General features: G+C 32.3%; 2 protein-coding genes across 3 annotated transcripts; both read left to right on the top strand.

Annotated features, from left to right (window-relative positions):
- The first annotated feature begins 438 nt into the window (after nt 1–438).
- On the top strand, nt 439–16,279 carry LOC114399673 (protein SUPPRESSOR OF QUENCHING 1, chloroplastic). 2 transcript variants are annotated; one of them, XM_028361881.1, is made up of 28 exons: nt 439–873; nt 1,221–1,321; nt 1,397–1,453; nt 1,547–1,641; nt 1,951–2,050; nt 3,781–3,839; nt 3,971–4,095; nt 4,419–4,488; nt 5,201–5,288; nt 5,434–5,512; nt 5,918–5,978; nt 6,258–6,333; nt 6,414–6,524; nt 6,791–6,886; nt 7,154–7,276; nt 9,346–9,543; nt 9,916–10,020; nt 10,124–10,188; nt 10,566–10,659; nt 10,847–11,004; nt 12,239–12,288; nt 12,378–12,499; nt 12,763–12,879; nt 13,507–13,599; nt 14,241–14,277; nt 14,788–15,035; nt 15,139–15,288; nt 15,645–16,279. In XM_028361881.1, exons 1-28 carry the CDS (start codon nt 504–506, stop codon nt 15,807–15,809), a joined length of 3,213 nt encoding a protein of 1,070 aa, XP_028217682.1. In that variant the 5' UTR covers nt 439–503; the 3' UTR covers nt 15,810–16,279. The 2 variants fall into 2 exon arrangements, with proteins under 2 accessions (XP_028217682.1, XP_028217683.1); XM_028361882.1 differs by having other exon boundaries at nt 440–873; nt 12,772–12,879.
- Nucleotides 16,280–22,805: 6,526 nt separating this feature from the next.
- LOC114399238 (transcription factor bHLH149-like) lies at nt 22,806–23,720 on the top strand. Its single transcript, XM_028361379.1, has one exon. It carries the CDS (start codon nt 22,965–22,967, stop codon nt 23,511–23,513), a length of 549 nt encoding a protein of 182 aa, XP_028217180.1. The 5' UTR covers nt 22,806–22,964; the 3' UTR covers nt 23,514–23,720.
- Nucleotides 23,721–27,337: the final 3,617 nt, after the last annotated feature.

The raw sequence follows: 27,337 nt of genomic DNA, 5'->3' as shown, positions 1-27,337 counted from the left end.
AACTATATTCTTAATTTTTTAAGTCAAACCAAGTAAACTAAACTATATATTTAACTTATGTCGATGCCAAATAGATTTTTATTACTAGAACATCAGTGCATACTATTCACTAATTTTATTAATAATTAATCATTGCTAAAAAATTTGTATGATCATCTTTGATGGAATATCACTTTTCAAACATTTTTTTTTCATTCATAAAATTTGAACTAAAAATTTTAATTAAAAAAAATCAAACCCAATATTATTCGAAACAACCAACTCTGAAACAGGCTTTGAGCTAACGGAGAGTCACAAGATGCATAAATGGGCAGAAAAATTCCACATAGAATGGAGAAAATAAAAAAAGAAAAAAATGCATGAAAGGAAAAATAAAATGTAGTGGTGAAGAAGTGGATAAGGTGACACATTGGATGATTTTGGTAGCAAATTACAAATTAAACCCCGTCCCCGGCACTCAGAAACAGAAAATCAGTTGAGTGAAGCAGCGTCACTGCATCAGCATGGCCATGGCATTTGAAACGACTCATTTTTTACTATCGCGCCCAACCGCGTCCACCTCAACGCTCTTCTTATTCTCTTCGAATCTCACACGACCCAAACCTGCTTCGCTTCCTTCTCGATTCTTCCATTGCCGATCGAAACGCCTCGTCTTGACGCCTCGATTCGCCGTGAAAGCCTGCGCGGTGAACGTCGAGGAGAAGAATGTCGCCGCAATATCGGGAGAGTGGGGTAAGGTTTCCGCGGTGTTGTTCGACATGGACGGCGTGCTTTGCAACAGCGAAGAGCCTTCTAGAAGAGCTGGCGTTGATTTGTTCGCCGAGATGGGCGTCGATGTCACCGTCGACGATTTCGTACCGTTTATGGGAACTGGTACTTCTCTAGTTTTCTGAATTCTCTTTTGCGCTTTGTCAGCGATCATTTATTTGAATGTAATTTCCAAAGCGAGAATCGCATAAAACAATCTCAATGCAACTAAGAATTGAAGAAACGTTGCTCTTGCTCATTTTATCTAAAGACTCTCAACTTAGAGCTAGGTGATGGGAATTAATAAACCCGTTTACGTAGAACTTTGTTGAGCTTTTGTGTCATGGATCAACTAGGTGATACTGTGTATGAATTACAGTCTCTAGGAAGATGGGCACCATTTTGTTTTGTTGAGCTGCGAATTTGGCTATTCAGCTTTTATATTATTCATTGTTTTTTCCTTAATATGATAGGAGAAGCAAATTTTTTGGGAGGTGTTGCTTCTGTTAAGGGAGTTAAGGGATTTGATCCAGAAGCTGCAAAAAAAAGGTTTTTTGAAATATATTTGGATAAGGTATTTATATTTCTCTTGATGCTACTTTTTATTTCTTCCATTCGATATTGCCTAAAGTGTTGTTACTTGTCTCAGTATGCAAAACCAGATTCTGGAATAGGATTTCCAGGTGCTCTTGAACTCATTTCTCAGGTATGTAAGACTAATCACGATTAACGTGGTTTGATTTTGATTGCTTTGCTGTTTCATCAAGTAACTAAGAAAGGTCATGGTACCGGATAACAGTGTAAAAGCAAAGGGCTTAAAGTGGCTGTTGCGTCTAGTGCTGATCGTATAAAGGTTGATGCAAATCTAGCTGCTGCTGGTTTACCATTGTCAATGTAAGCCAACATTCTGAGTGATTTGTTGAATGTGCATGGAGATATTCGCTCCCTATACATATATTTGGAATTTTTAATTTTATTTCTTCAGTTAGTTATAACCACATTAAGGTATTAAGCCATAACCCAAGATGTATTGTAGTCCACTGCATATTATATGCTAAGCTGTAGGATGATTAATTTAAATGAGGTACAGACAACATACATTTGTTCTTACATCTCATGCCTGATTTCATCAGCTTGAATTTAATTGCAACCTGCACTCTATAAAGTTTGTTCTTAATTGTACAATTGAATTTGTTTTATTAGGTTCGATGCAATTGTGTCTGCTGATGCTTTTGAGAATTTGAAACCTGCTCCTGATATTTTCTTAGCTGCATCAAGAATATTGAATGTGCCCTCCAATGAGGTATATGCTGCAAGATTGAGCTTATCATTAGAGGCCTAAGTTGTATTTCTTGGATGATTGACTTTGTAGAGTGGTGGTGTTTTGTTGTTAAAGATGTAATATAAAGCCAATCACCTGTCTTCATCTAAAATCATAAGCTTTTGGGATAGTTGGTCTATGACATGGTATTGGAGCCTCTAAGACCAAGTAGTATAGAGTTTGATCCATCTTCCTTCCATTTTTCTTATAAAGTTGGATTTTAGCACAAGGTGGTTTGGCCCTATCATTCGTCCATGCTTAGAGGAGATGTGATAAAGATGTAATATAAAACTGTTCACGTGTTTTCACCTTACAACTTTAGCTTTTAGGATTGTTGGGTTTGTTACAATGGTTGTTAATTATTAGGATAACAAAAATATGCAGATTGTTGGTTACTATTTAAGGCTTTTGATATCATAACTAGGGCTTTGATTTGGGATTTTATCTTAATTTAAAGTTAGTTAGTTTATTTTATCTTCGGACTTGGTTATTTTTATGCTTTTATTATGTTGAGGTCGTAATGTATTTGAGCTTTATTATGTTTGAGCTTTCTTGGCTGATATATAGTCCTTTGCTGTAAACCTTGAGTAGCTTTGATTACTGAATAATATTGAATTTTCCTTTTAAGAGAATAATTGGAAGAGAAATCCTAGTAACACAATTTCTTTTCGTCACATTCCCTCCTATTGGGTGAAATTCATGTGAGTCCCATTCCCCATTCGATGTGTCTCATTCCCAAACTAGCAGGATCCATAAAAATTTCAGTCAATAAGAGAGTGTTAAAAAGTGTGTTGTTATTTGAAATTTAAGTTGTATGAGTATTTTGTACCCTGAGGAGTACTCTAGGTTTATTAGGGGAGTACCATGCCAAGAGGAATACTCCTGAATTTTTTCCCATTTGTTCCCCATCAACAATCAGTATCAATAATACTTAACAAACATGAACCTATATAAGAAAATAATGAGACAGGTACTTTGCTTTCGGGTGATAAACTTCTTTAATGTTTGCTACTAAGCAAAAAGTTATCTTGAATTTTTTCATGATAGCTTAAAATTGTTTCTGCAATAAGATGCATCTAGAGTTACTAAGGGGGTGTTTGGTTGAAGATAGATTTTTTCATGCCCGAGAGTCATGATTATTAGGAATCATGAATCCTGGAAATCATGAATTCTAGGGATTAAAATTTGTTTGGTTGTCACAAACATTCTTGGGAATGTTTATACATGTTTTCTCAGAATAAAAAAAATATTATATAATTGTATTAAATGAGCTAATAAGGGTAGCATGGCATTTCTAATATAAAAAGGGTAACATGTCATTTTACAGCATCAAAATTTTTCTTCCAACTAGGAAAAGTTAGATTCCCACCTTTCCATGAAAACAATTTTGTGGGAAACATAACTAATTTTTTTTCCACGAAACAATATTTCTTGGAAATGTTATTATTTGAACAATAAATCAAACATGAGAAACAAACATTCCCAACTTCATATTCCCTAGGAAACTAAAAACTTTCCTGTGTACCAATTACCAAACACCCCCTAAGTGTGTAAACTCCAAGTTTACTCTCATAAGTAATGACTATAACCATCTATTAAATATTAATGCAAAGCTTAGATCAATATACCATTGAATTTGATATCCTTATGTAAAAGGATGATTGTATTTTCTCCTAAGCATCAAAAAGTAATCTCCTTAAATGTATTCCCAGTGCATTGTTATAGAAGATGCGCTAGCTGGAGTGGAAGCTGCCAAAGCTGCACAAATGAGGTAAGTTTTGACTTGTGTTTCCTGTATTAAAAAAGAAGATTAACAATGATTGCTAACCCTAACCAATTTCTGCGCAAATGTTTATGTATTTCAAATGTAGACATAAAAAATATTTACATGATTGTTTGCAGATGCATAGCTGTAAGGACCACATTATCAGACGAGGCTCTAGAACCAGCTGGCCCAACACTTATCCGAGATAACATAGGAAGTGTTTCGCTTGATGATATTCTCAGTGGTGGCTCTGTTGGATATAGTATGTAGTCTTGGGAGTTTAATGTAAATCTATCTTTTTCCTTTAAATTGCCTACGATGTAGAATGGTAAAGCCACATTTGTTCCATAATTTAAGAGTTCTGAGCTCTGAGCTCTGAGTACTTCGTGTATTGCAAATCCTTCTCACTTATTGCAACATGCACACTTTAATACTTGGTTAATTACTGTATTTTGTAAAGTTGTTTCTTTTATTAGAGTCTACCTTTTAATTAACATAGTTATTTTTCTGACAATTATTCTTGGATAGTGCTCAAGAGTGTAGATATTATATTGCATGAGGTCTTATATAGACATGCCATTGCAGATAAGAGGATGCAGGGCTCTGAAACACTAAATGATTTTGCGGAGTCTTCATCTACTGTGCTTGCTGGAGGGTAAGACCGTTTTATGTTGGTATTTTTTGTTCTCATTCTCTCTTTTGAAATCTAAAGATTTTCTTCCAAAAGTAAATTTGTAAGCTATGCAGTCTTAGCATCATTTACAATCTAAGTCTTATCAGGGTGTTGATGATGATGGATAGATAACTACTACCTATAGAGAATCAACACTTAGATTGTAATTCAGTACTATTTCTATTAACCTTTTTTGAGGGTTTATATTTTTCGTGGTCTTCAATTCCTTAAACTTTTAAACCATTTAATAGTAAATCAATAATGTGCCTGCATTTGATGCATAATTAGAAAATTCTGTTTGCATGGCTATTGGTGGTGCAGTGGTGATAACGGGGATTGATTAGGTCAATTTCAGATTTTAGCTCATGTGTTGAACTGGAATTGGCTTTTAATATATATTTTTTCGATTTAAAAAGGAAATAATATGAAAAAGTAATAAGTCTAAGGTTCACTAATTGTAAAAGTTGAACAAGTTGCTACTGCAAGGTAATGTTATGTAATGTAGATCTGTTTGCTTTTATTCACAATGTGTAATTTTATACCATGAAATTATCCCATATGATGAATAATGGCTTTCCCAAATGTGTAATTTTATACCATGAAATTTTTTATTGGTCTGGTATTTTTGCCGTGCTACAAGCAGAGCTTCTTGTTGATTTGATATTATGAGGGTGCAGAAATAATTTATGGGCAGGTTGCAGGGTTCTCGGCGAGATATACTGAGATTTGGAAGTCTGGGAATTGCTATCTCTTGCCTTTTCTTCACCATAAGTAACTGGAAGGTACAATGATGTTGCACAAAATTTACTGTAAAGTATATATACTATACATTTTTGGTTGAATCTTAGCTCTTCAAATTTTAATCTTTTTGGCAGACAATTGACTTGCAAGTCAATCATGTGTAACTAGCTGATTGCTATACTGCAGGCAATGCAATATGCTTCCCCTAAAGCAGTTTGGAATAAGTTGTTTGGTGTTACCCAGCCACCCTTGGAGCAGAAAGAAGGTAATGAATCCATTTTATGCTGTTATAGACTTTCACCATTTTTTGTATTTTCCCATCTCCTATGTCATGGCCTTTGTTGGTGCTATATATAATATGAATATAAAGGACTACTGAATTTAAAACTGCATGTTAGATAAGGATAAACGATCTCATTTCTACTCTGGGTGCCAAAGTCAAACTTTGGACCATAAAGTGACTGAAGCTTTATGGTCATGTCAAAGAAACAGCCAGCCTGAAAGCTTAAGCTGCTATATAGGACAGATGAAACCATTTATCTCATGATTATTGCTTAAGTTAAATCTCTGGTCAAGTATGCTGGTGTAGCCTCTGGCTTTTTTTCTTTTTTTTTTAGTTATACTAAAAAATAAAGTAAAAGCCATAGAATTATTGCTTTTTTGTTCTCAGATAACTCAAGAGATGATAGGATCCAGCAATTTGTGAACTACATATCTGATCTGGAAAGCAGGTAATTAATGATTTGTTAAATTTATCTATTTTAACCATTTTCTCATGGTTTTAACCCTTTTCTTATTTTATTAATATATATTTTTCTCAATATTATCCAAAATATAGCTTGAAGAGAATATTTTCTATTGTCAGCTGTGTGTAGAATTGTAACTTGTATTACCTCCTCCTTGGAAAAAAAAGCATAGATTGAACATTGAAGCTTGGTACATCCATGAGCAACTATCGAAGTTGTTGTTATTATTAATATATTATGATCAATTTCTTTTCACTATTCAAGGGGAAATGCTCAGATTGTTCCAGAATTTCCGTCTAAACTTGATTGGCTGAATACAGCTCCACTTCAGTTTCGCAGGGTACTTTTATCATATCTGAATTATAATCTGATGAAAATATCTGCAATAATGTACTAGGTTTTGATTCTATCTTTTGGCAGGATCTGAAAGGAAAAGTTGTATTGCTGGATTTCTGGACTTATTGTTGTATAAACTGTATGCATGTGTTGCCAGAGCTAGATGTTTTGGAGAAAAAATACAAAGATATGCCGGTAATTTCTTTTCATCAACTTCATATATCTAAATGTTTTAAGTTATCAAATGTGGCATAAAGTATGGCTCTGCTTTACACAATTTTGTCATACAATTAGAAAGTACTATATAAGCTTAAAATTTTCAACATTTTCTTTTTATTATTCTACACTCTTCTCCATGAAAAGTCATTCAGTTGTCCAGTTAATATTTGATTTGAAAAATTGGGTTTGTTCCCACCGTCAAAAGGGGTTAACATGTATTCTTTGATGTCTGCTTTTTTCAGTTCGTTGTTGTGGGTGTTCATTCTGCAAAATTTGATAATGAGAAAGATTCTGAAGCCATTCGCAATGCAGTTCTACGCTATGGCATTTCTCACCCAGTAAGCCTGAATTTGGAATTCAATCATTATTTCAAAGTATTGTTTTTTTCTTTTCCAGAAAAATTTAACACTGGTAAGCTGGTTGTGGACCTGTGGTCAGACGTTCAGTTTATGAAAAACCAATACTGTTTTGATCCGATGGTTTATTCTGTTGACATTTTGTTTGTCTGATTGTGTCATTTGCTTTGATGTTTAATTTTGTTATGATTTGAACTCTTGCTTAATAAAGCATGCTCCATCAATTTTTTTTTTGTTGCCTCCTTTAAGGTTGTCAATGATGGAGACATGTATCTTTGGCGGAAGTTGGGTATAAACTCATGGCCAACATTTGCTATTGTTGGCCCCAATGGTAAGGTTCTTGCACAACTTGCAGGAGAAGGTCACAAGAAGGTACTGTTGACGGCTTTTAATATCCTCCTCATGTATTTTATTGTGATAGTTTTAAATAATGCTAGATAATTCTAGGATTATATGTATCTCATGTCATGCATAGTATGACTTTTGCATTGTTGTTACTAGTTTGTGTAATGCCAGAACTGTGACTGTTGGTATTAGAAATTTAGTGTAGATGAAGAGGAAAGTGCGACTATGCTAGATAGCTATATGAAAATTTTTATATTTACATTTGTCATACAAATGAGCTGTGCATGGGTAACCATTTTTTGAGATCGATGATTTTGAACACTGTTACTCATTGGCAAGTGCACCCGTTTGTCCAAGTAGTAAAGTAAAACGGAAGTCTGAGTGTCGAGTCCACAGAGACTTTGTTTGTATTCGGAGTTGTGTCTATCCAATTTTCAAGCAATTAATGAATTGATTTAAAGAGTTGTGATATGGAGCATTAAAAGTAAATCGACATAAAATTAAACTAATTATCTAGCACGTGCAAGGCGAGAAAAACAAACACTTGGAGTGATGAAGCGACGGTAGATGCAGAATACAGATATGTTGGGGCTTAGCCTTCCGAAACTACTCTTGATGAAATATTAATGGTTTTTCTCTATTTAATATTATTCCAATTACCACGTATGTCTACTCATATACTCTAGCCATGATTCCTTACATGAAAGAGCCTAATTTCCCTAATTCCTCTCCTAATCCCTTTAAAGATAAACTAGTTAAATTACATTATTATTGGAGATGCATACAACAGGCTAAATAACACCATTCTATCCCTAGAGATGAATTATTTAGATGTCCTTTTTTCAGTTCTTAAGAGATAGACATTTTCCAATGCCTAAACCCTAAAACATAGCATGAATATGGGTGATCGAACCACAAGCATGAAAATAAGCACAGAAAAAGACAATGAAACTGAAATAACATTAAATAGATAGTAGGAGGCATTACATCAAGAGTGTTTGGTTGTTAAACTCACAACAGTGAGTGATTTAGCGTTTTGTCATGAGAGTCTTACAATTGCAAAGAGGGTGAAGAGGGGTGAAGGAAGGGGAGAAGAATGGAGATGGAAGGAAGGAATGACTCCTAATGGTTGATGTTCCTTCTTCTTGCACGAACCCTAGCCTATTTGCTCTCTGTGAGGGGCTGAATAATAATGAATAATACCTTCCCCCTTCCCTTTTTTTCCTTTAAAACGCAGCTCTGTTCTGTTATTTTTTGCAACCTTGCGCTTAGCGCGACTACGCGCTGAGCGAGGAGTAAGTGGTCATGTGTTAAGCGCGCCTTCACGTGATATCAGGCTTTTCATGTGACTTCTTAGCGCTAAGCGAGTGTTGCCCGTTGAGCGATTGTGTCATGCTGAGCGCATATGGCGCGTTGAGCGAACATCTCCAAACTTTCAACTTCTCTTCCAAGCCTTATTTTGTGTTTCTACAAAAATTACACTACCAAAATAGTATAAATTTACCAGTTTAAGCACCTACTAGACAAAAACTCAGATGGTGTCAAAATCCTAATAATTCACACAAAAAGAAGCAATAAAAGAAGAAAAATCCGATAATTTTTATATAACTTACTTACGAAGTATACTTATGCACAACAGTTATCAAACACATGCAACTATCTCATTAAATGATAATACCATCTGTTTAACAAGAGGTCTTGTTTCGGAGCCTGTAACTATCTATTGCACAGCCACAATGTAGCTATTGCCTTCGGGCCATGAGTTTCTATTCTAACTCATTTGCCTTACCACCAAGTAGCTTAATAGATTGGAATGAAGGACTAATGTTCTAAATAAATATTTAAATATAGCATGATGAAGCATGTCAACTTTAAAATTATTTATTTTTCTTGAAATATATTATGACAAGACAACAATAAATTTGTTTACGGATCTTTTAAAGATTTGTATTGCTATAGCTATTGATTTAAAATTTGTTTTTGGAATAGTGTTCAATTACATCTATTGATACATGTAGTTATTGTTGTTATAGCTATTATTTTCTCTTACAATATGGTGATTAAAACAAGTGTTGCATTGTTCCTGTTCTGGAAAGGATCTAGATGATTTTGTGGAGGCTGCACTTCTGTTTTATGGAAAACAGAACATGTTGGACAATACGCCAATTTCATTGAGTTTGGAGAAAGATAATGATCCTCGCCTTTCCACATCTCCATTAAAGTTTCCTGGAAAGCTAGCAATTGATGTCCTTAATAACAGGCTTTTTATTTCTGACAGCAACCATAACCGCATAGTGAGTTCTCTACCCCCCCAATACCACATGGTGCATAATTTATTGTCCAAATTCAATCATAAAGATGGAGATATCCTAATCAAACTGTTGAGATATGATTACATATGTACAGAATAATTAAGAGGAGAAATTACATTCTCCTCTTAATTATATGATATTCCAAGAACCAAACTACTATGCCTAAAATTCCTAAATTATTAATAATGACCATGTGTTTACAAATAATACAAATTAAGCTTTAAATCACTAATTGGCATACTACATTCTGAGTTCAATGCATGCAGCTATAATATTTCTTCTCTTTATTACTAAGCAAGTTGTGTTTGTGTATTAAAATTATCAACAAGTCATATGGCCATGTTTGGTATTCAGGTGGTTACTGACCTTGATGGGAATTTTATTGTACAAATTGGGAGCAGTGGGGAGGAAGGTTTGCAGGATGGTTCCTTCGATGATGCTACTTTTAACCGCCCTCAGGTACAAAATAAAGTAGATCACGTTTTAGCTTCTAATGTATTTAGTTCTTGCTTAATTGTAGCATTTCATCAATATGAGGTACATGTTTTTTTGTTTTCTGTAGGGCCTTGCTTATAATGCAAAGAAAAATATACTTTATGTTGCAGACACCGAAAACCATGCTTTGAGGTACATGGCAGCTTCAGAAAATCAGTAGTCCAAATTTCATTTTTATGATATATGTGACAGCATCTTGTGATGGTAAATTCAATCATAGAAAACAGTTGAAAGGCTCTTGCTTTGTGAACTATATGCCATACCTGCTTCATAATATCAACATTGATCTGCACATAATTTCATTCTTAAAATGTTTTAAGAAAATATTTGTTTGATTTGATAAAAAGAACTTTGATGCTGTATTCGTATTGAACTTGAGTTAAGCTGTTGTATGTAAGTTCAATAGATCAATTTATTAATTTAAAATACAATAATAACTCTGTTTAATATCTTCAATGAAATAGTTTCTTGCTGTAAGGTTCCTGACATTTTTTTTTTTACTTAAAAAGGGAAATTGATTTTGTTAACGAGAAAGTGAGGACTCTTGCGGGAAATGGGACCAAGGGCTCTGATTATGTTGGAGGTGGAAAAGGAGACTCTCAGGTAATAAAATTGATTAGTAAATGTTGAGGATGATTGGCCTTTGCGATGATATATAGCTAAGAATCTAAGATGAACCACAAAGTTAGACTCCTTAAGTTTTTTCAATTATCATCTTTTCATTAAATGTGATTCTGATAGCCTCCTTAATGGATCAAAGTTAGACTCCTCAATTTTCCCTTTTTTCCAGCTCCTCAATTCCCCTTGGGATGTATGCTTTCATCCATTTGACGAAAAAATCTATATTGCCATGGCTGGCCAACATCAGATTTGGGAGCACAATTTATTGGATGCAACTACAAGAGTATTTAGTGGTGATGGCTATGAAAGAAATTTAAATGGATCAAGGTAGGCATCACATCAAATGAAAATACCCCCTCCTGACGTCAAACTTTATTTACATTTCAGTTGTTCTTCTGTGGATTCTATTATAGTAACCTATTAATACCATGATGCTCAGAATATGTTATTATTTTACAGTCATTATGCATATCTGTATGCTATATTACTACTATATGATTTGATATCAAATTTATGGTTTTCAAAAACAATCTTTCTGCATCCCTCTTGTATTGTCTTTAGATTGTTTCTCTAATATTTCTATACTTACCTCTTCTCTTAGGCTATCAAAATTGATTCAACATTTTTCACTCTGATTATTTTCCAATTACTATTTTATAATGTATTTAGCATGAATCAACTGAGAGCTTGGCATTGTTATTTATATTTGTACTGACTGTGTCATGATTTATTTGCTCTAAATTTTCATTTGATTGGTGTTTAATCTGTTGGGAATGTTGGTGTTCTTTCCTTCAAGCACTTTCAATAACTTGGGAGTTGAAACTATGATTCTAAGAAATGGCTGTGGCCAATCTTAAATATGACAGTGAGTGATGTGAACTAAGGCCTAAGGGCATATTTGTCTGCTTTTTAAAGAATAGTGTTTTTAATTAAAAAAAATGTTTAAAAATTATAATAATTAATTTTTTTAAAAAAGGAAAAAACCTAAAAAAGTTATTTTAGTGCTTTTTCTGATATGCTAAAAATAGTAACTTCTGGAAAAAACTACAAAATAATTTGTTATGAAAGTAATTTTTTTTCAAGCTTAAACAAACTGACGATTGATGGTTCTCTTTATTTTTATTTTTTTTCAAATTTGAATTTAAGTCTGAAGAAGGGTCAGTTCGGCTGGCATGCCCTTACAAGCTAAGGTGAAAATTTTGGAAAAAAGCTTTATGTGAAGAATTGTATGAAAAGCTCATTCCTGAAATTTTCACTCCTCAATTTGGCCAATATAGGGGGATACGAAACTGGTTAAAAATTCAGGGATGATCTTTAAATGAAAAATTGGAGGAAAAAAATAATCCCAGGATTTTGTCATGCTCTTTTAATGGGACAGTGGAACTGATTCTAATGTCAATGATGACTAATAATCATTTTGCTAGGACATGTATGTATTTGTGCTTGGTTGGACCATGGTTTACAAATTCTTGGTTACAGTTTATTCCAAGTGTTCTGGTGATTTTTTGGCTAGAAACTCTGAAAATCTTCTGATTAATACTTATGTTTTTGACTGAGATAGTTCTACAAGCACATCATTTGCCCAACCTTCTGGTCTTTCGTTGTCTCAAGGTAACATGTTGCAACAATTCAATTGAACTTGGGTTTACATCAACCGTCATTTGTAATAATAAAAATTTCACTTGACTTTGCATGATAAGATCTAAGGGAGATCTACATTGCTGATAGTGAGAGTAGTTCAATTCGAGCTATGGATCTGAAAACAAGAGGATCTCAGTTGTTAGCTGGTGGTGACCCAATGTTCGCTGACAATTTGTTTAAGGTAGTTTTAATATAATTTCAGAAGCCAATTTCATAGATTTCCTGTTTCATTTTGCCCTGCTAATTTTTCTTCAACAATGAAGTTTCTTTACAAGAAGAGAAAAAACATTACAGTAGATGAGGTCAAGTGTTTCATGATACAAATGTTCTCCGATTTTCAAACACAGAGCTACACAAATCTTTAACAATTAGTGATATATCATATATTTATAACCTTTCTCTTTAGAATTTTTTCTCCTCATAACCTACCTTTTTATTCTCAAACCTCTGCAGTTTGGTGATCAAGATGGAATAGGCTCTGAGGTACTTCTTCAACATCCATTGGGAGTTGTGTGTGGAAATGATGGTGAAATTTATATTGCAGATAGCTACAATCACAAGGTAGACAACTCACTCAAATACTTTTGAATTGTTATGGCTCTGGCATGCAGTATATCTTACAGAGAAGAGAGGGAGAGTTTTAGAATATTTTACATGTTCCTTTTGTTTTTACATACATTTCCCTATAGAGCGAGGGAGAGCGAGCAAGAGAGAGAGTTTTACAATTTATTACATGTTCCTTTTGTTTTTACACGTTTTCCAATTTTCTGTCATTGCTGAAGTTTCCAACAATTCTCTCCTCATTCTCGATGTATTGTTCTCGTAAGGAAAGGATTGACTGGTCACCCTGCTGGTTTACTTAGGAATCAATATTTGGTGTCATGTAAACTCCTTTAAACATCAGATAACTATAGTAACCTTTTTATGTCAAATGTTGCGAAGGTAGCTAATTCTTTTTCTACAAACCTGGTTAAGGTCTTACACACTGGTTTAACTCTGAACATTTGTGCATAGTCAGATTTATGTCATCAAATTTATCTCTTGGAGGCTTGGAAATTGGATTCATACATGATATGATACAAGTCACTTACAAAGACGCTAATTATTGGATGACCAGACTTTTGCTCCATTATCCTCATTGACTGAATTTCCTATTTTCATTCTCTTTGTTACGTTTCAAATTATCAGATCAAGAAGTTAGATCCAACCAGTAAAAGAGTTAGCACCATTGCGGGGACCGGAAAAGCTGGTTTCAAAGATGGAACAGCTGTAAAAGCTCAGGTTGGTAAAATATTCTGTTCTATTTCCAAAAGGGTAAAATATGATTTTGGCCCCTTTAAAAATTTTCAAATTCAGTTTTAGTCTTCCAAAAGTTTTCTTATTTTTGTCCCTCTAATTTGGAAATAGTCCCTCAAAGTGTATTTTTTGTTAATTATAACCATTTTGAGTACCAAAAGTGGATTATTTTGAAATTAGAGGGACCAAAATAAGATAATTTTTGGAGGACTAAAATTGAATTTGAAAAATCTTTGGGGGCACAAAAAAACATATTTTACCCTTTCCAAAATCATCTCCGAGTTGACATTTGTTAGTTTTATATTGTATTGGTTTCCTCTAGAATTATTTTTTCCTAAAAAGGGGGAAAAGGAAAAATTTATGCTATTTGTTAATCTGACCTAGTCTTGTTTCCCGTTTGTTCATTTTGTACATCTATTATTTGATTGAAAGAATTCACATATTTGGATGCTTTTTTTTCTCTGACTCATCCTTCTCACAAGTCCATTTGAAGATAAAACAAGATGCTTCTTATGTTCTCAATATAAATGACCATGCAAACAAGCTGAACCGAGTAAAACAAATGAAAAGTCTTGCTTACCTAGTAGCCACAGATTGTAATATATATTTTGTCATTTTTCTTGCAGCTCTCTGAACCATCAGGAATTGTTGAAGGGAACAAGGGTACTGATCTTTTCTACTGGAATTTAATTCTCTGTTTTTATTGTTTGCATATATTGCTCTTAAAGAATCCAAGACAATAGAAACTTTTACATATATGGATATTGTCAGGGTACATATCAAGTGAGAGGAGTACATGATTATGAGAGTGAGAGAAGTAGATCATAACTATTGGATTATTCATGTATGGTCAAAATTGGAATTCAAAGTCATGTGACCTTTGAGTAACTTCTGATCTCAATAACACATTCACTAAATCACTAGTAACCGTATGGGAAAGTGCATGATTTGTGTGTGATTTGAATTGCTGAGTAGGGTACGTGAACTACAATGGACATAACTGTCATCTTTATGCATGGTTGTAGAATTCATAAGCAACCTTTTTGTTGTGCAAGTTCATATTTGTTCGTTTTGGGGTTGTTGATCACTTGATCCAATTATTTAGTCTAAACTGAATTGAATTTAAATCAAGTTTAATCTTCGAAATATTTTTTATTCACTTTTTGTTTTCAGGGAGATTATTCATAGCTGACACAAACAACAGCTTAATTCGATATCTAGATTTAAACATTAATGAAACTGAACTCCGTACGTTGGAGCTCAAAGGAATTCAGCCTCCTAAGCCAAAATCAAGATCTTTTAAACGTCTTAGACGACGAGCATCAGCTGACACAATGCCAATTACCATTGACACCATTTCATCAAATGAGGGAAACTTGTCTATTAAAATATCATTACCAAATGAGTATCATTTCTCAAAGGTCCTCATCATCCCCCTTTCTTTCAAACACACTGTAATTCAATTCTTGGCATACAGGCGGGTTTATATATTTCATTAACTGTTGTCCTAAAATTCCATTGCAGGAAGCACGCAGTAGATTCAGCGTTGATATTGAACCTGAAGATGCTGTGAATATTGATCCACTCGATGGATTTCTTAGTCCAGAAGGATCTGCAACTCTTCACTTTAAAAGATCCTCTAACAATGCTTCAGTGGGAAGAATTAATTGCAAGGTATGCTTCATTATCGAATGCAGAAGTTGGTTGGATTTGGAAATACTATAATTTGCTTCAAGCTTTCTAACCTTTTCTTAAGTGTCAGATCTTTGTTTTTCTAGTTGAATGACACCAAGTGTAAAAGGAGGAAGAAAATGTTAATTAATATTAGAAATATCGATAGAAACTTTGGCAGTTTCTCTCTCTAATGTTGGAGGTTTAATTCTAAAATGACTGACTTTCACCTCAATTTTTGTCAGCCTTTTTATGTATTCAACTGCTATGATTATAATAAATCCACCTCATATAGCCTCAGTGATGGTAGACCACCCATCGAGCATCAATGTAAAAAAAATTATATTCATTCTTTACAGGTTTACTATTGCAAGGAAGATGAAGTTTGTTTGTACCAGTCTTTGCTGTTTGAGGTCCCCTTCCAAGAGGGAGTTTCTAACCCTGCCGAAGCAGACGTCACTCTTGCACATTTTGTGAAACCCAAAACTTCAACCAGCAACTTCCTGCAGTCAGTTGCCCCTTAAGTCCGTGGGACCGTGGCACCTTAAACCAGGTTCTTCCAGTGCTGCTTTTTCTTGCTCATCTTTTGTTTATTTTTCTGTATATACTAGTAGTATTCAAATGCTTGAGAGTCATGATCTTTCTTCTGATACAACCCATCGTAAGTTCATTACTAACAAAAATTAAGGTTTTTGTCTACCCTTCCTCGCTTCTTTGAAGATGTGGTCATCAATCATCATTGTGTAATCATGTTGTATAATTTATTTTATTGGATACATATTTTCCTATTCATTATTATAATGTTTTGTTTTGTGGATAAGCAAGGATGGATTGTTGTCTACCAAGTCGAACACTCGTGCACAGCTATCCTATCCATATTATGATGGTTTGGTGGTCAATAATTGAACATATTTTTATATAAAGCAAATACTGGATGCTTAGCATGTGTTTTCGAACAATGACTTGTGAAAAGAAAAAGAAAAACAATTTATAATGTGTCTTGTGAATTATTTATTTTTCTGGTTCTTTGTTTCCCTCTCCAACCTGTTTTGCTCTTAAAAACTTCGGTGGCGAATAACGGCAATATTTTTTTTTAATTAATTCTTCGTAGATTCATGGAAGTATGTCAGGTCCTTACATAGCTAACAAAGCAATTTAATAGTGTACTGGTTAGTCTTAGTTGGTAGAATATGGATTATAATATTAAACATAAGACAGTCAAACGTGTTAGTTTCACCAAATCCCAAATCAAGCAGCCGCTGGCTATGAAAATGTCTGGTAGTTTGGTTCGACTTTAAAGCACGATTCAGTGAGTTCATTTCAAAGCCTTGATTATCATCTGGGTATTCAGATTATTAGAGAAAATCCACCTTAACAGAAAACAATTAATATTAAGTGTAGAATATCCCATCCATAACCCTATTCTCTTAACGCATATGGGACTTCTTGTAACCTATCACAAATATTAGCTAAATATTTAGTATAAACAATATTTATTAATCATCTTGTATAAGATGAATTTCGACGAAGTTTATTGTTGAATCGGAAGTTTTCATTATACTTATCATTCTTATAAAATCTGATTAATTTAAAATTACTTTATTCTCTACTAATGTAATGTTTTAAAACAAATAAAATTATCTATAGTTTTTTTTTATAATTAATTCGAAATATTTTGTTAGTCATATGGAAAGGACTTTGTTAGGAGATAAAATTTAACCAAGAATTCTACAATTCTGATTGTCGACCTAGAAATATGCTCTTGTATATATATATATATACTTACTGCTGATATAGGATTTAGTAACTAAAGAAGTTATGTCTTTGTTTAAGGGTGACATTATCAAAGTCTATCCTTCATCAGTATAAATATATCTTTTTATATGATGTATTTATTTATTTATTTCCATTCTCATTTTGAGTTTTTATTCATCCAAACAACTGTAGAGAAATTTCTCCATTATCTAAAGAATACATCTTTTCTATTCTAATTCACTTCTATTTTTATCTTTTTATTTTATTTTTCTTATCCTTTTTTTTTCTCTATTTCACGTTAAGAAAAAGAAAAAAAAAACAGAGTCTAAAGTGAAGGGAGAGTTCCTTTTCTTTTCTGTATAGTTGTTATAAAGGTCACATGGTTTTATGGTGTAAAAAAATAGATAATTTCATGTTAAGAAAAAATGGAATAAAAAGTTTTTTTTTAAATTTAATATTTTGAAAATTTTTAATTATAATTTAATTTGTCTCTATTACACTCTCTTCCATCTCAATCAAACAAATTTACTTGTGACTCTTTAATCTCTTTTAATTCATTTTCTTACTTCTTAACTAAACATAAGCTTAAGGCATTTTTGTATTGCCATTGTACTATTATATTAGTGTGAATTCCAATGCACCTTCAAGTAACAAAGGAGATCATTTTAGAAAAATACGTTATAGGCCTCTAAACGACAATACAATCATGCCCTTAGTGTTAGTGTGTGTTTGGAGATGTGTTTGCAATAATGATACTCATACCAAGTGTGTAAAAAAACACAAAAGGTACATTTAGTAGCTTTAGTGGAGACATGAAATATCACGTGAAACACAGATTCAAACGCGTAACTAAACTTAAAAGATTAGGATCCAATCCATGAAAAAGTAAAACATGTTGTCTTCAAAGGGAAAATACTAGATATAGAGATGGGAGAGGAAAAAAAATTAAAGGAAAAAACATAGAGAGAGAAATTTAAAGTTTTTACTTCGTAGAGTTTTCTTACATCTATTTTTTTTTTCATTTTCTTTTTAACTCAATAATAAACATTTTAAAATTTTAAAGTTTCTTTCTCCTCTTCTTTTTCCTACCATGTTTAAGATAAAGATTCAAACGCAACATGCAAAAGGTCGTCTGGACAGACAGCAGTCAATATGGTGTTTAAAAGCATATCTGGTTTTGTTTCTCGACCATGAGCTCCTTAATAGGACACTTGTATTTTAAGGGTATCTTCGTCACTACAGCAAAAAGAATTATATATATATATATATATATATATATATATATATATATATATATATATATATATATTATTTTATAATTTATATTTTTTTTAAAATTATATTCATATACGTGAGTCCCTTACATTAACCATGTATGTAGTCCCGTGACATGAATGCAACAGTTTTCTTTTTATGATGATGAAAGCATACTGTGGTTATTTATTTCTTAGCTAAAGGCGAAAATCATTGTACGAGACCAAGTTTATTGTCCAACAAAAAAAAAAGAACCAAATTTATTGACTCGTGGAGAGAAGAGAATAGACACAAGACAGTAAAGCATGTCTCTTTCACGGAGGCAAAGTTGTCTTGCATGTCATTTGGATAGATTCGTTTCTGATTTCCCATTTCTGACTCAGCTTTTTTTTTTTTTTCATTTTCTAAGCTAAATAATAATAATTCAGTAATCAGTACTATTATCTTCTCAAAGTTGTACGAGTAATTAAACTAGGTCGTCGCCGAAACGTAGTGTGAACCAATAATGCATGATTTATGCACAGAACAAATGAACAATCTTCTCCGGACGACAAAGAGAGATTTGGGCCATGTGAATGAAATCTGGCTACGCCGGTTTGTTTTTTTTTTTATCAGCAATAATATATAAAATAAGGATTGCACCAGGGGTGCTGAAAGTATTACAAAGGGGCATCCCACATAGCTTAAAAACAAGGAAGCTTAAAGAAACTACCCCACATACCAATAACGTATATTTAAATAGTGGAATGTCTAGAGACAATGTTAACTGTTAAGTGGACATTCTCATTAATGAGTAATTAACTATTGATATTTATGTTGGATAACAAAAAATATTCAATATATTTATAATTGTAAACTTACATAACAAGAATATAGTTGGAAAAAGTTGTAAATTTAATATGGAGTTTATAAAAAAAATCTATAGTTTTAGAATAAAATTAAAATATGTATAATTTTGAAACAGAAGAGAGGCCCAGGTGATAGAAAGTGGGGGCATGCGTATGTTGTCTGTAGCATGTGTGTGCATCCCCTCTAATCATTGTCACGTATAGGAACAAACAAGTCTGACCCCATTCACAGAACCATTGCCATGTCATAAATACCTTCAAAAGCCACCACTTTAGCTGCCAAAGCATGACCAACGCCATTTTTCTCACAAAAATTAAAATGAATTTCAAAGTGTGAACTCCTAACCCTTGGAGGTAAAGGTAGGAAACACACTGAATCTATAACTTTTGGCACATGCCACCGATTTGTCATGGATTCAATTCAATTAGGCTTTTCGTTCAACCCCCCACCCCCCAAAGGTAAAATCGATCAAAAGAGAGATAGCAACGACCAGCAGGCACTGTTTGATTGGAATACTTTATTATAGTTTGAAGCCCGTTGTTTCTTTTCTCCTAAGGGGCAATTAAGTAGTAAACCTTGCATGTGTCATGTAAAAAATGCTTTTATTTGTTTGTGTGTAACTGAGATACAATTTGAAATAAAGTTTACCTTGTAAGGTCACATAGGGCTTAAAAAATTACATAGCAATTGCTTAATTATCCAAGTATATATATATATATATATATATATATATATATATATATGATAGAATTATATTATTTAGATTTATTTAATAGAAAAATTCACGTTTGATTGTCTTTGTGTGAAAAGTTTCTTAAATTAATAATAATTATGCACCATGAATGAGACTATGCTCTAGTTGTAGGTTAAAAGATACTCATAATCTTTGACATAAGATAAAAAATGATATATTTTAAATAAATATACAATTTTTTATTCATAAAAATCAAACTCACATTAAAACTTTACAATAACTTATGCACATTACGCTGAGTAACTAAGCTAAACTCTCTTAATATGAAAATAAGGTTATAAGTGTTCGTTCAAAATTTATTGATTTATATCTTAATAAATTATAAATTTATTATATACGATTATATTTTATCACAATATTAACCATTAATATTTTATTAACAATTATAAATATACTTTATCTTCAAAAGTATTTTTCTCTCTTTAATAGAGTCAAAACCATTTAGTATTAATCTATACTATATACATAAAAAAACATTTTATAAAAGGAAAGTATACGTGTGGCAATATAAAGAGCTATATGCAATAAATTTATTTGAAATAATAATAATAATAATAATTGTAATTTTTATTTTAAATTATAATAATTAAAATTATTATGATTGATTTCTAACAATCAACTTTTAAATAATAATTCTTAATTAGCAAAATTTGTAAACATTATTCACCTTTTAAATTGAAAATAACTTTTAGAGAAAAAAATTGACAACTCCAGAAAAATGAATTTAATTTTATTTATCATTACTAAACATATTGATGACATGTTTTTTTTAATTTATAAATGTAATAAATTTTTAAGCAAATTCATTGTCGAATTTATATCTAAGGTAATAATTAAGATTATTGATTTATTCAATAAATTATTTATCAAACATTTGATTATTGATTGCAAATTTATTCATGAATATAGCTTGATTAGTGTCACATTCAATTAAGAAATATAATTTAATTTGAAATCGATTTAAATAAAATACAAATTTCAGCACCAACACTATACAATTTAAACGGAATACAGAATTACATACATTTGATATCAATTTAAGAATTATATTCTTACATACTAATTAAAAACGTTAGTTTTGGGACAAAAAAAATTAAAAACTTAGCATTTTCATCCTAAAATTTTAGATAAAAAAAATGAAATTGAAAAAAGATAATGAGATGGTGATGATATTTGTTAGAAAAGTAACCGCTAAAATTTTCATCCTAATTTTTATATGTAATGAATTGACATGTAAAGAAAAAATGAAAAGTTATAACTAAACTGTAAAAAATGAAATTTGACATCATATAATAATATAATATGTTATTTAATCGTAATTTTAATTCTTCTTTTCTCATATATTATTAAAAAAAAATATCTGTGAATGACTCGGATCCCTATAAAATTACATTACAGCAAATGAAAGTTAGAACAGTGACTAGCATATAATAATGTTCTAAGCTTTTCTCTTTTTCTTAACCTCTCTTTCTCTCCTCTTTCTGTTGGTCCTATCTTTGCAAGCAAGTTAAGATGATTGACCCAACATGGGAGATCTTATCCATAAGATGTACCAAATAATAGACTAATAGTGATTAGATACTAGCTTTGAGAGGGTAAGGGGCTCAAATTGAAGAAAAAGATCATAATTTGGTTACGACTCCAGTAGAATATCATATTTTAATGAGGCAAGTTGTCCGCTATTTGTTAAACAAACCTAAAACCTATACTTTATAGTAAAAGAAAACCCTATATTTTAATGAGGCAAGTTGTCGATCCAGTCAAATAAACCTAAAATTTCCTCGTCGAAGGTGGCATGTGTCGTCACTATCTTCCTCTCAATTTGTTATCGTAAATGTTTAACGTACAGTGTTATTCATTAATATTCATCTTGTATGATGGATGGAAATTCAAAAGTGAGAATAGGAATATTTATTTTTTTTAAAAGGCAAATGAATTATTCTTCTTTTCGTTTGGCATAGTTATATAAAAATGTAAAAATGCATCTCTTTTTTGTTTAGTTTTACGAAAGGAAAGAATAAGCATATATGTAATTGCAAATAAATAAAAACAAACATAAAATCATAATAAAGATCACTAAATTATTGTTTTCTTTTCTTACAAAAAAGAAATTAAAAAACGACAAGAAAATGGTGAAATTAAAAAAAAAATTATCACCTCAAATCGTTTCCTTCCTATGCAAAATGTACGTATTTCAATTATTCTCTTTCCTTTTCTTGATAAAAAGCTATACCCCGTATATACTAGCTGCAATAAGCACAGTCTTCTAAAAAGGATAAAACTTCACCTAAATATGCAGAATATTATAGATATTTTTTTTTTTTATAATTTTCAATAAAAAAAATTTATAACTTCACCTTAATAACCACGACAATAAAGTCACCAATTAAAAGTTCATAAATGTTATCAAGACAAATTTTTAATGATAAATAAAAAATAATACAAAAAAAAAATCTCTGTTATTATACCTATTTTTCCCCTTAAAATAAATCCTCCCTTACTGATCCATCACCGATTAATTTAGTTGTCTGCTTAATTAGATAGAGAAACATAGACATGAAGGTGTAAATTTGATAATTGAAAAGTTTAATGTGTAAACTTTTTTTATAATATGATTCAATAAAATAAGACATATAGTTAAATAATAATATATTAATAAATGATTTTTAAAAATAAATCAAAATTGTGCCTTTAAAATTTTCAAAATCATGACAAATTTTAAGTGGTCATAAAGTAATTTTAGGGATTTAATTCAATTATAAAAATTTGACAAAAATGAAGTATCAATTTGTAATTTTTTTATTCAAGTTACAAATTTTAATTATGGAACTAAAATCTAGAAAGGAAAAAAAAAAAAAAGGGAGAGAGAAAGAGAGAATGGGCGCAACAGGCAATAAATATAAATGTGAGTAACAGAAGGACGCGTGGATCGTGGTGAATTCTCTTTCTCTTTTTTATACTCTGAATTCTGAATATCATCATCTTCATCCTCGTGGAGTAGTATTTTCGATCAATCAATCTTCTCTGTTTCCAAAACATTCCAATTATTTCCCTTCATTCACACATCATGGACTCTTTGTCTTTGCACTCAAACCTCCATTCCGTTAACAATAAGCGCCGCCAAATCACACACCAAAACTCCTTCGCTCTCACTCCCTCCTGGACTTCCCTAACCGAACAGCGCCTCTACTCCTCCAAGCTCCTCCACTCGCTCCGCCGCAACAGCAACCCTACCGCCGCCCTCGAAGTCCGCGCCTCCGCTGACCGCGTCCTCGCCGCCACTGCCAAAGGCCGAACTCGCTGGAGCCGCGCCATTCTCTCAAATCCGATCTGCCGGTGGAAGCAGAGACACCACAAGAAGGTCAAGAAGTACTCCGCCAACAAATTCATGAAGAAGACGACGCCTGAGATTCGGAGAAGCTTGCCGGCTGTGCAGAAGAAAGCGCGCGTTCTCGGAAAGTTAATTCCTGGTTGCCGGAAGGTGTCGTTCCCGAAGCTTCTAGAAGAAGCCGGTGACTATATTTCGGCGTTGGAGATGCAAGTGCGAGCCATGAAGGCTCTCGCCGACCTCCTCGCCACCGGTGCTCCGCCGCCAGCTCCGATCGGTTTGAGTTGACCGAAGTTGTTAATTCTTACTATTAGGTGTTTCTTCATATATCGTTTATATTAGTTTTTAGATTTCAGTTCCATCTTCGCCACTTATTTTTTTTTTCTCTTCATTTTTTATTATTTCAGTTAAAAAAGTTATAATAGACAGTAAGATATGTTCTATATTGTTATATTACATAATAATATAAATGATATGGTATATAATTAGTTTACACATATAATTGTACTAATATATATGATATGGAGTATTAATTTTATTATATTTTCCAAAAGCTTGTTATTATCGGATACAACGTCTGAAATCTTATTATATATAGTTCATAGATTCACCACATTTAAGGCCTTATTTCTTTTGATTTTTGAGATTTTTTTTTTAAAAATATCTCGGTACATAAATTTAAAGAAGATGTTTATAGATTATAATTCAGCTTAACATTACTCTATTTACCAACAAAAAAACCTTAACATTTCTCTTCTAAATAATGAGACCTTTATATATATATATATATATATATATATATATATATATATATATATATATATATATATATATATATATATATATATATATATATATAATGTAACGTTCATTTTTTAATAGAAACAATTAAAACCTCACTACTAAAAAAGTGATTTTTTACGACGTACTTTCTAAGGCGGTTATCCAAAACCGTCTTAAAATGTGACGCGGTGACAGTTTTGTAATTAAGAAAAATATTTTTTTTTATAATACACATTTTAAGACGGTTTTACGAAACCGCCTTAAAATGTACTAGAGGGAACAATAATAACGACGGGTTTATATGTAAAAACGTCGTTGTTTTCAGCCCATTTATGACACCTTTTGCGTTCTCGTTCTCTCACACTCTTCATCACCCACACAAACAACAAAACCCTATTTTTTCTATCCTTCACCATTCCTCTTCTCTTTCTCTTTCCCTACCACTGAACTCTTCACAACTCAATACTCTTCTCCTCAAAACTTAAATAAATTAACAAACAAACGTTGTCGTTCGATCTCACTTAAGATAACGTCATTTTCATGCTTTTATGGATTTACGTCGCCAAGAGGTTTTGTGATTGTCAAGTTGCGAAGCACGTTGCGGATCTGTAATCGGAAATACTGGATTGTTCCAATGGCTAGGAGTAACGAGCTTAACCCCAGCGATTCTAAGGTGAACGCACTCTCTGCATCGTACTTTTTGATTCAAATATGTTTTTTTATACAACTTTGTGTTGTTGAACCGTACGATGTTTCGTGATTGCAATCTTTCTTTTTTCGGTTCTGATTGATTCTCTTTTCTCTTTTGTTCTGTTTTTTTTTTGTATACTATATTGCATGACTTTTTGTGTGATTTTTTTGTTTAAATATCTTTTAGGTATAACTGGAATGAAACGAAAATCACTCTTGTATTGGTGATTCTTCGTCATCGTTTTGGGATTTGAGTTTGGATATGTTTTGGTTTCATTGAAGAGTTGGTTAAGCTTTGTTCTGTTGGTGTAATGGTTTTCAATTTTGGTTGGATCAATTTCTGGTTCTACCTAACACGGTTTCACTGTTTAGGGTTTGTTACTTAATGTGGTGGTTTTGGCAGTTTGATTCACCAGTTTCCCCCAAACTATGGGGTTTTTTTGGATTTATTCTCTAATTCTAATTTTTCTCCGTTTTTTTTTCTGGTTATTATCCTCTATTTTTCATTTAAAAATGAAATGAAATTTGCTGTTGATGGTGGTTCCTCTATTTTCCTCAGTCCTCTAAACACTGGGGTTCCTCTATTAGTAACCGTTGTCGTAGAAAGTCATTTCCAAAAAAAAAAACTCAGGAACACTACGACGGTTCTTATCTGACCGTCTTAGTATAGTAGACATAATACGACGGTTGTTGGGTAACCGTCGTAGAAAGACACGTCACCCTACAAAATTCTAAGACGGTTAAACTTATAATCGTTGTAAATTGAGATGATATATTATGTCGGTTATATAATAACCGTCGTAAAAAGTGATATATGCAACGACGGTTTCAATAACCGTCTTTATAGTTTTTTCACCTTTTACGACGCTTCCATTTACGACGGTTTAAAATCGTCGTAAAAGGTGCGATTTAACCGTCTTAAAAAGTGGTATTTCTAGTAGTGCCTGCAGATTTGTCTATAGCAGCCTTCTAAAAGGAAAAAAACTTAAGCATGATACTTTTAATAGATTTTGCGCCTAGTTATAATGAGTGTTATTTAGATTGAAATTTATAAACGTAAATTTGAATAAACTTATGTTTTAATTGCTTTCATTTGAAATTTGGTTTAAAGCTGAATATAAGTGTGTAAAATTCCTGCCCTGGAAACTAAACATATTACTAAATTGAGTTTAACAAGACAAATGCACATTCAAACCAGCAAAACAGAAAGCAAGTATAAACCTGAGTGTTTAACTTCTGTTACTCGCACATTAAAAACTTGATACTACGGTTTTTGAAGTGAAACTTTAATTAATTTTAACCGGAGAAAAATTATTTGAAGTCTTGTAATGTCTGGAAAGATTGGATATTTTTAAAATGATAACATGATAAATCTCTTGCTACGTACAAACATAGATCACAAATTCGATAATAAAAAAATTATAATCCTTGCTTATTCAGCCTGCACTCTCCTTTCGCTTTCGGCTTGCCATGATCTTTAATCAACTACCAACCAACTGAACCCATAGTATACGGAAAGAACAGTTGATGTTTCGAAAATTATCATGCATTTTTTTATTAATAGACTATTGATTTGATAAAATAAATTATAGCGTGATTAAAAGGATGCAATTGAAGCAATTTCCCGACCAAATTACTTATCGAAATGGACAATGAGTCCAACTTGAGAGACAACAATGATCCATAAAGTGAAACGTTGGTGTTTGGCTCAACTAATATAGTAATCCTCTCCATCCTCATCACAGCTTCGCAATTCATCTCCTCATTTGGTTGTAGAATAACGACATTTTGCTTAAATTACCTAGTCAGACCAAAAGTGATGAAATGTCATTAACTGACAAGGAAGGCTTTAAATATTGTCTTATGAATCGTGTTTAGGCTTTACTACTATTCTGTCCTCTTGACTGAGCTAAATAAAGCTCTAACAACAGCTATTAAGGACCCCACCAAATGGTAATAAAACATGGCTGAACATGTCTCGGTCGTCTTCTTTTTTTGTGTGCTTTTAGGTGTGTTTAATTTGGGTATTGGAATCTCTTGAGGGGTGGTGTATTTTTAAGACTACACTATGAAATCATAATCGTTCATAATTAAGACTAGACTTATTATTTATAAAGTAAAACAACAAATTTAGGGTCCTTTTAGTAGAGTGTAATAAAATAAAATAAAAATTTTAAGAATCTTTTGGGTTGGGTTGCATTCTATGTGAAAATGGGATAAAAAAAGCTTCACGTGCCATTTTAAGAAGTAGAATGAAGAATAGATGTTGGCCTTTTGTATTTGCATCCACATTGTTCTCCTTGGAACAGACAAATATGGGTCAGATCCTAGACAATTGGGATGGGGCCTACCCCACCTGGCCACCACTCAACAAAACTTTTTCCTTATTAAGCCCTGACACGCGTGGAACCTCCACAATACAACTGTCAATTTTCTGATAGTGACATCCCACGCCATGTGGCAAACTCATCACCCTTCGTTTCCTTTTGCCAATTACTCCCATATGAAACAATAGTTTTTTTCCCCTCACCATAGCTCATCAGATAAATATTTTTTTTATATTTAAGGGTCTATAAAAATTTAAATTTAAATCTTACTTTACTTGATTAAAAAATATAAACTGTTATAATTTGTGTGAA

The sequence above is a fragment of the Glycine soja genome, chromosome 19 (assembly GCF_004193775.1).
Source record: "Glycine soja cultivar W05 chromosome 19, ASM419377v2, whole genome shotgun sequence".
NCBI lineage: Eukaryota > Viridiplantae > Streptophyta > Magnoliopsida > Fabales > Fabaceae > Glycine > Glycine soja.
This window is presented reverse-complemented; position numbering and strand designations above follow the sequence as displayed.

Excerpts from the sequence above, each read along its gene's own strand:
- LOC114399673 (XM_028361881.1), top strand. The coding sequence starts at position 504 with ATGGCCATGGCATTTGAAACGACTCATTTTTTACTATCGCGCCCAACC. Across the intron at positions 10,660-10,846 it reads GTGGAAAAGGAGACTCTCAG|CTCCTCAATTCCCCTTGGGA; the intron begins GTAATAAAATTG and ends CCTTTTTTCCAG. Across the intron at positions 13,600-14,240 it reads GAACAGCTGTAAAAGCTCAG|CTCTCTGAACCATCAGGAAT; the intron begins GTTGGTAAAATA and ends TTTTTCTTGCAG.
- LOC114399238 (XM_028361379.1), top strand. The coding sequence starts at position 22,965 with ATGGACTCTTTGTCTTTGCACTCAAACCTCCATTCCGTTAACAATAAG.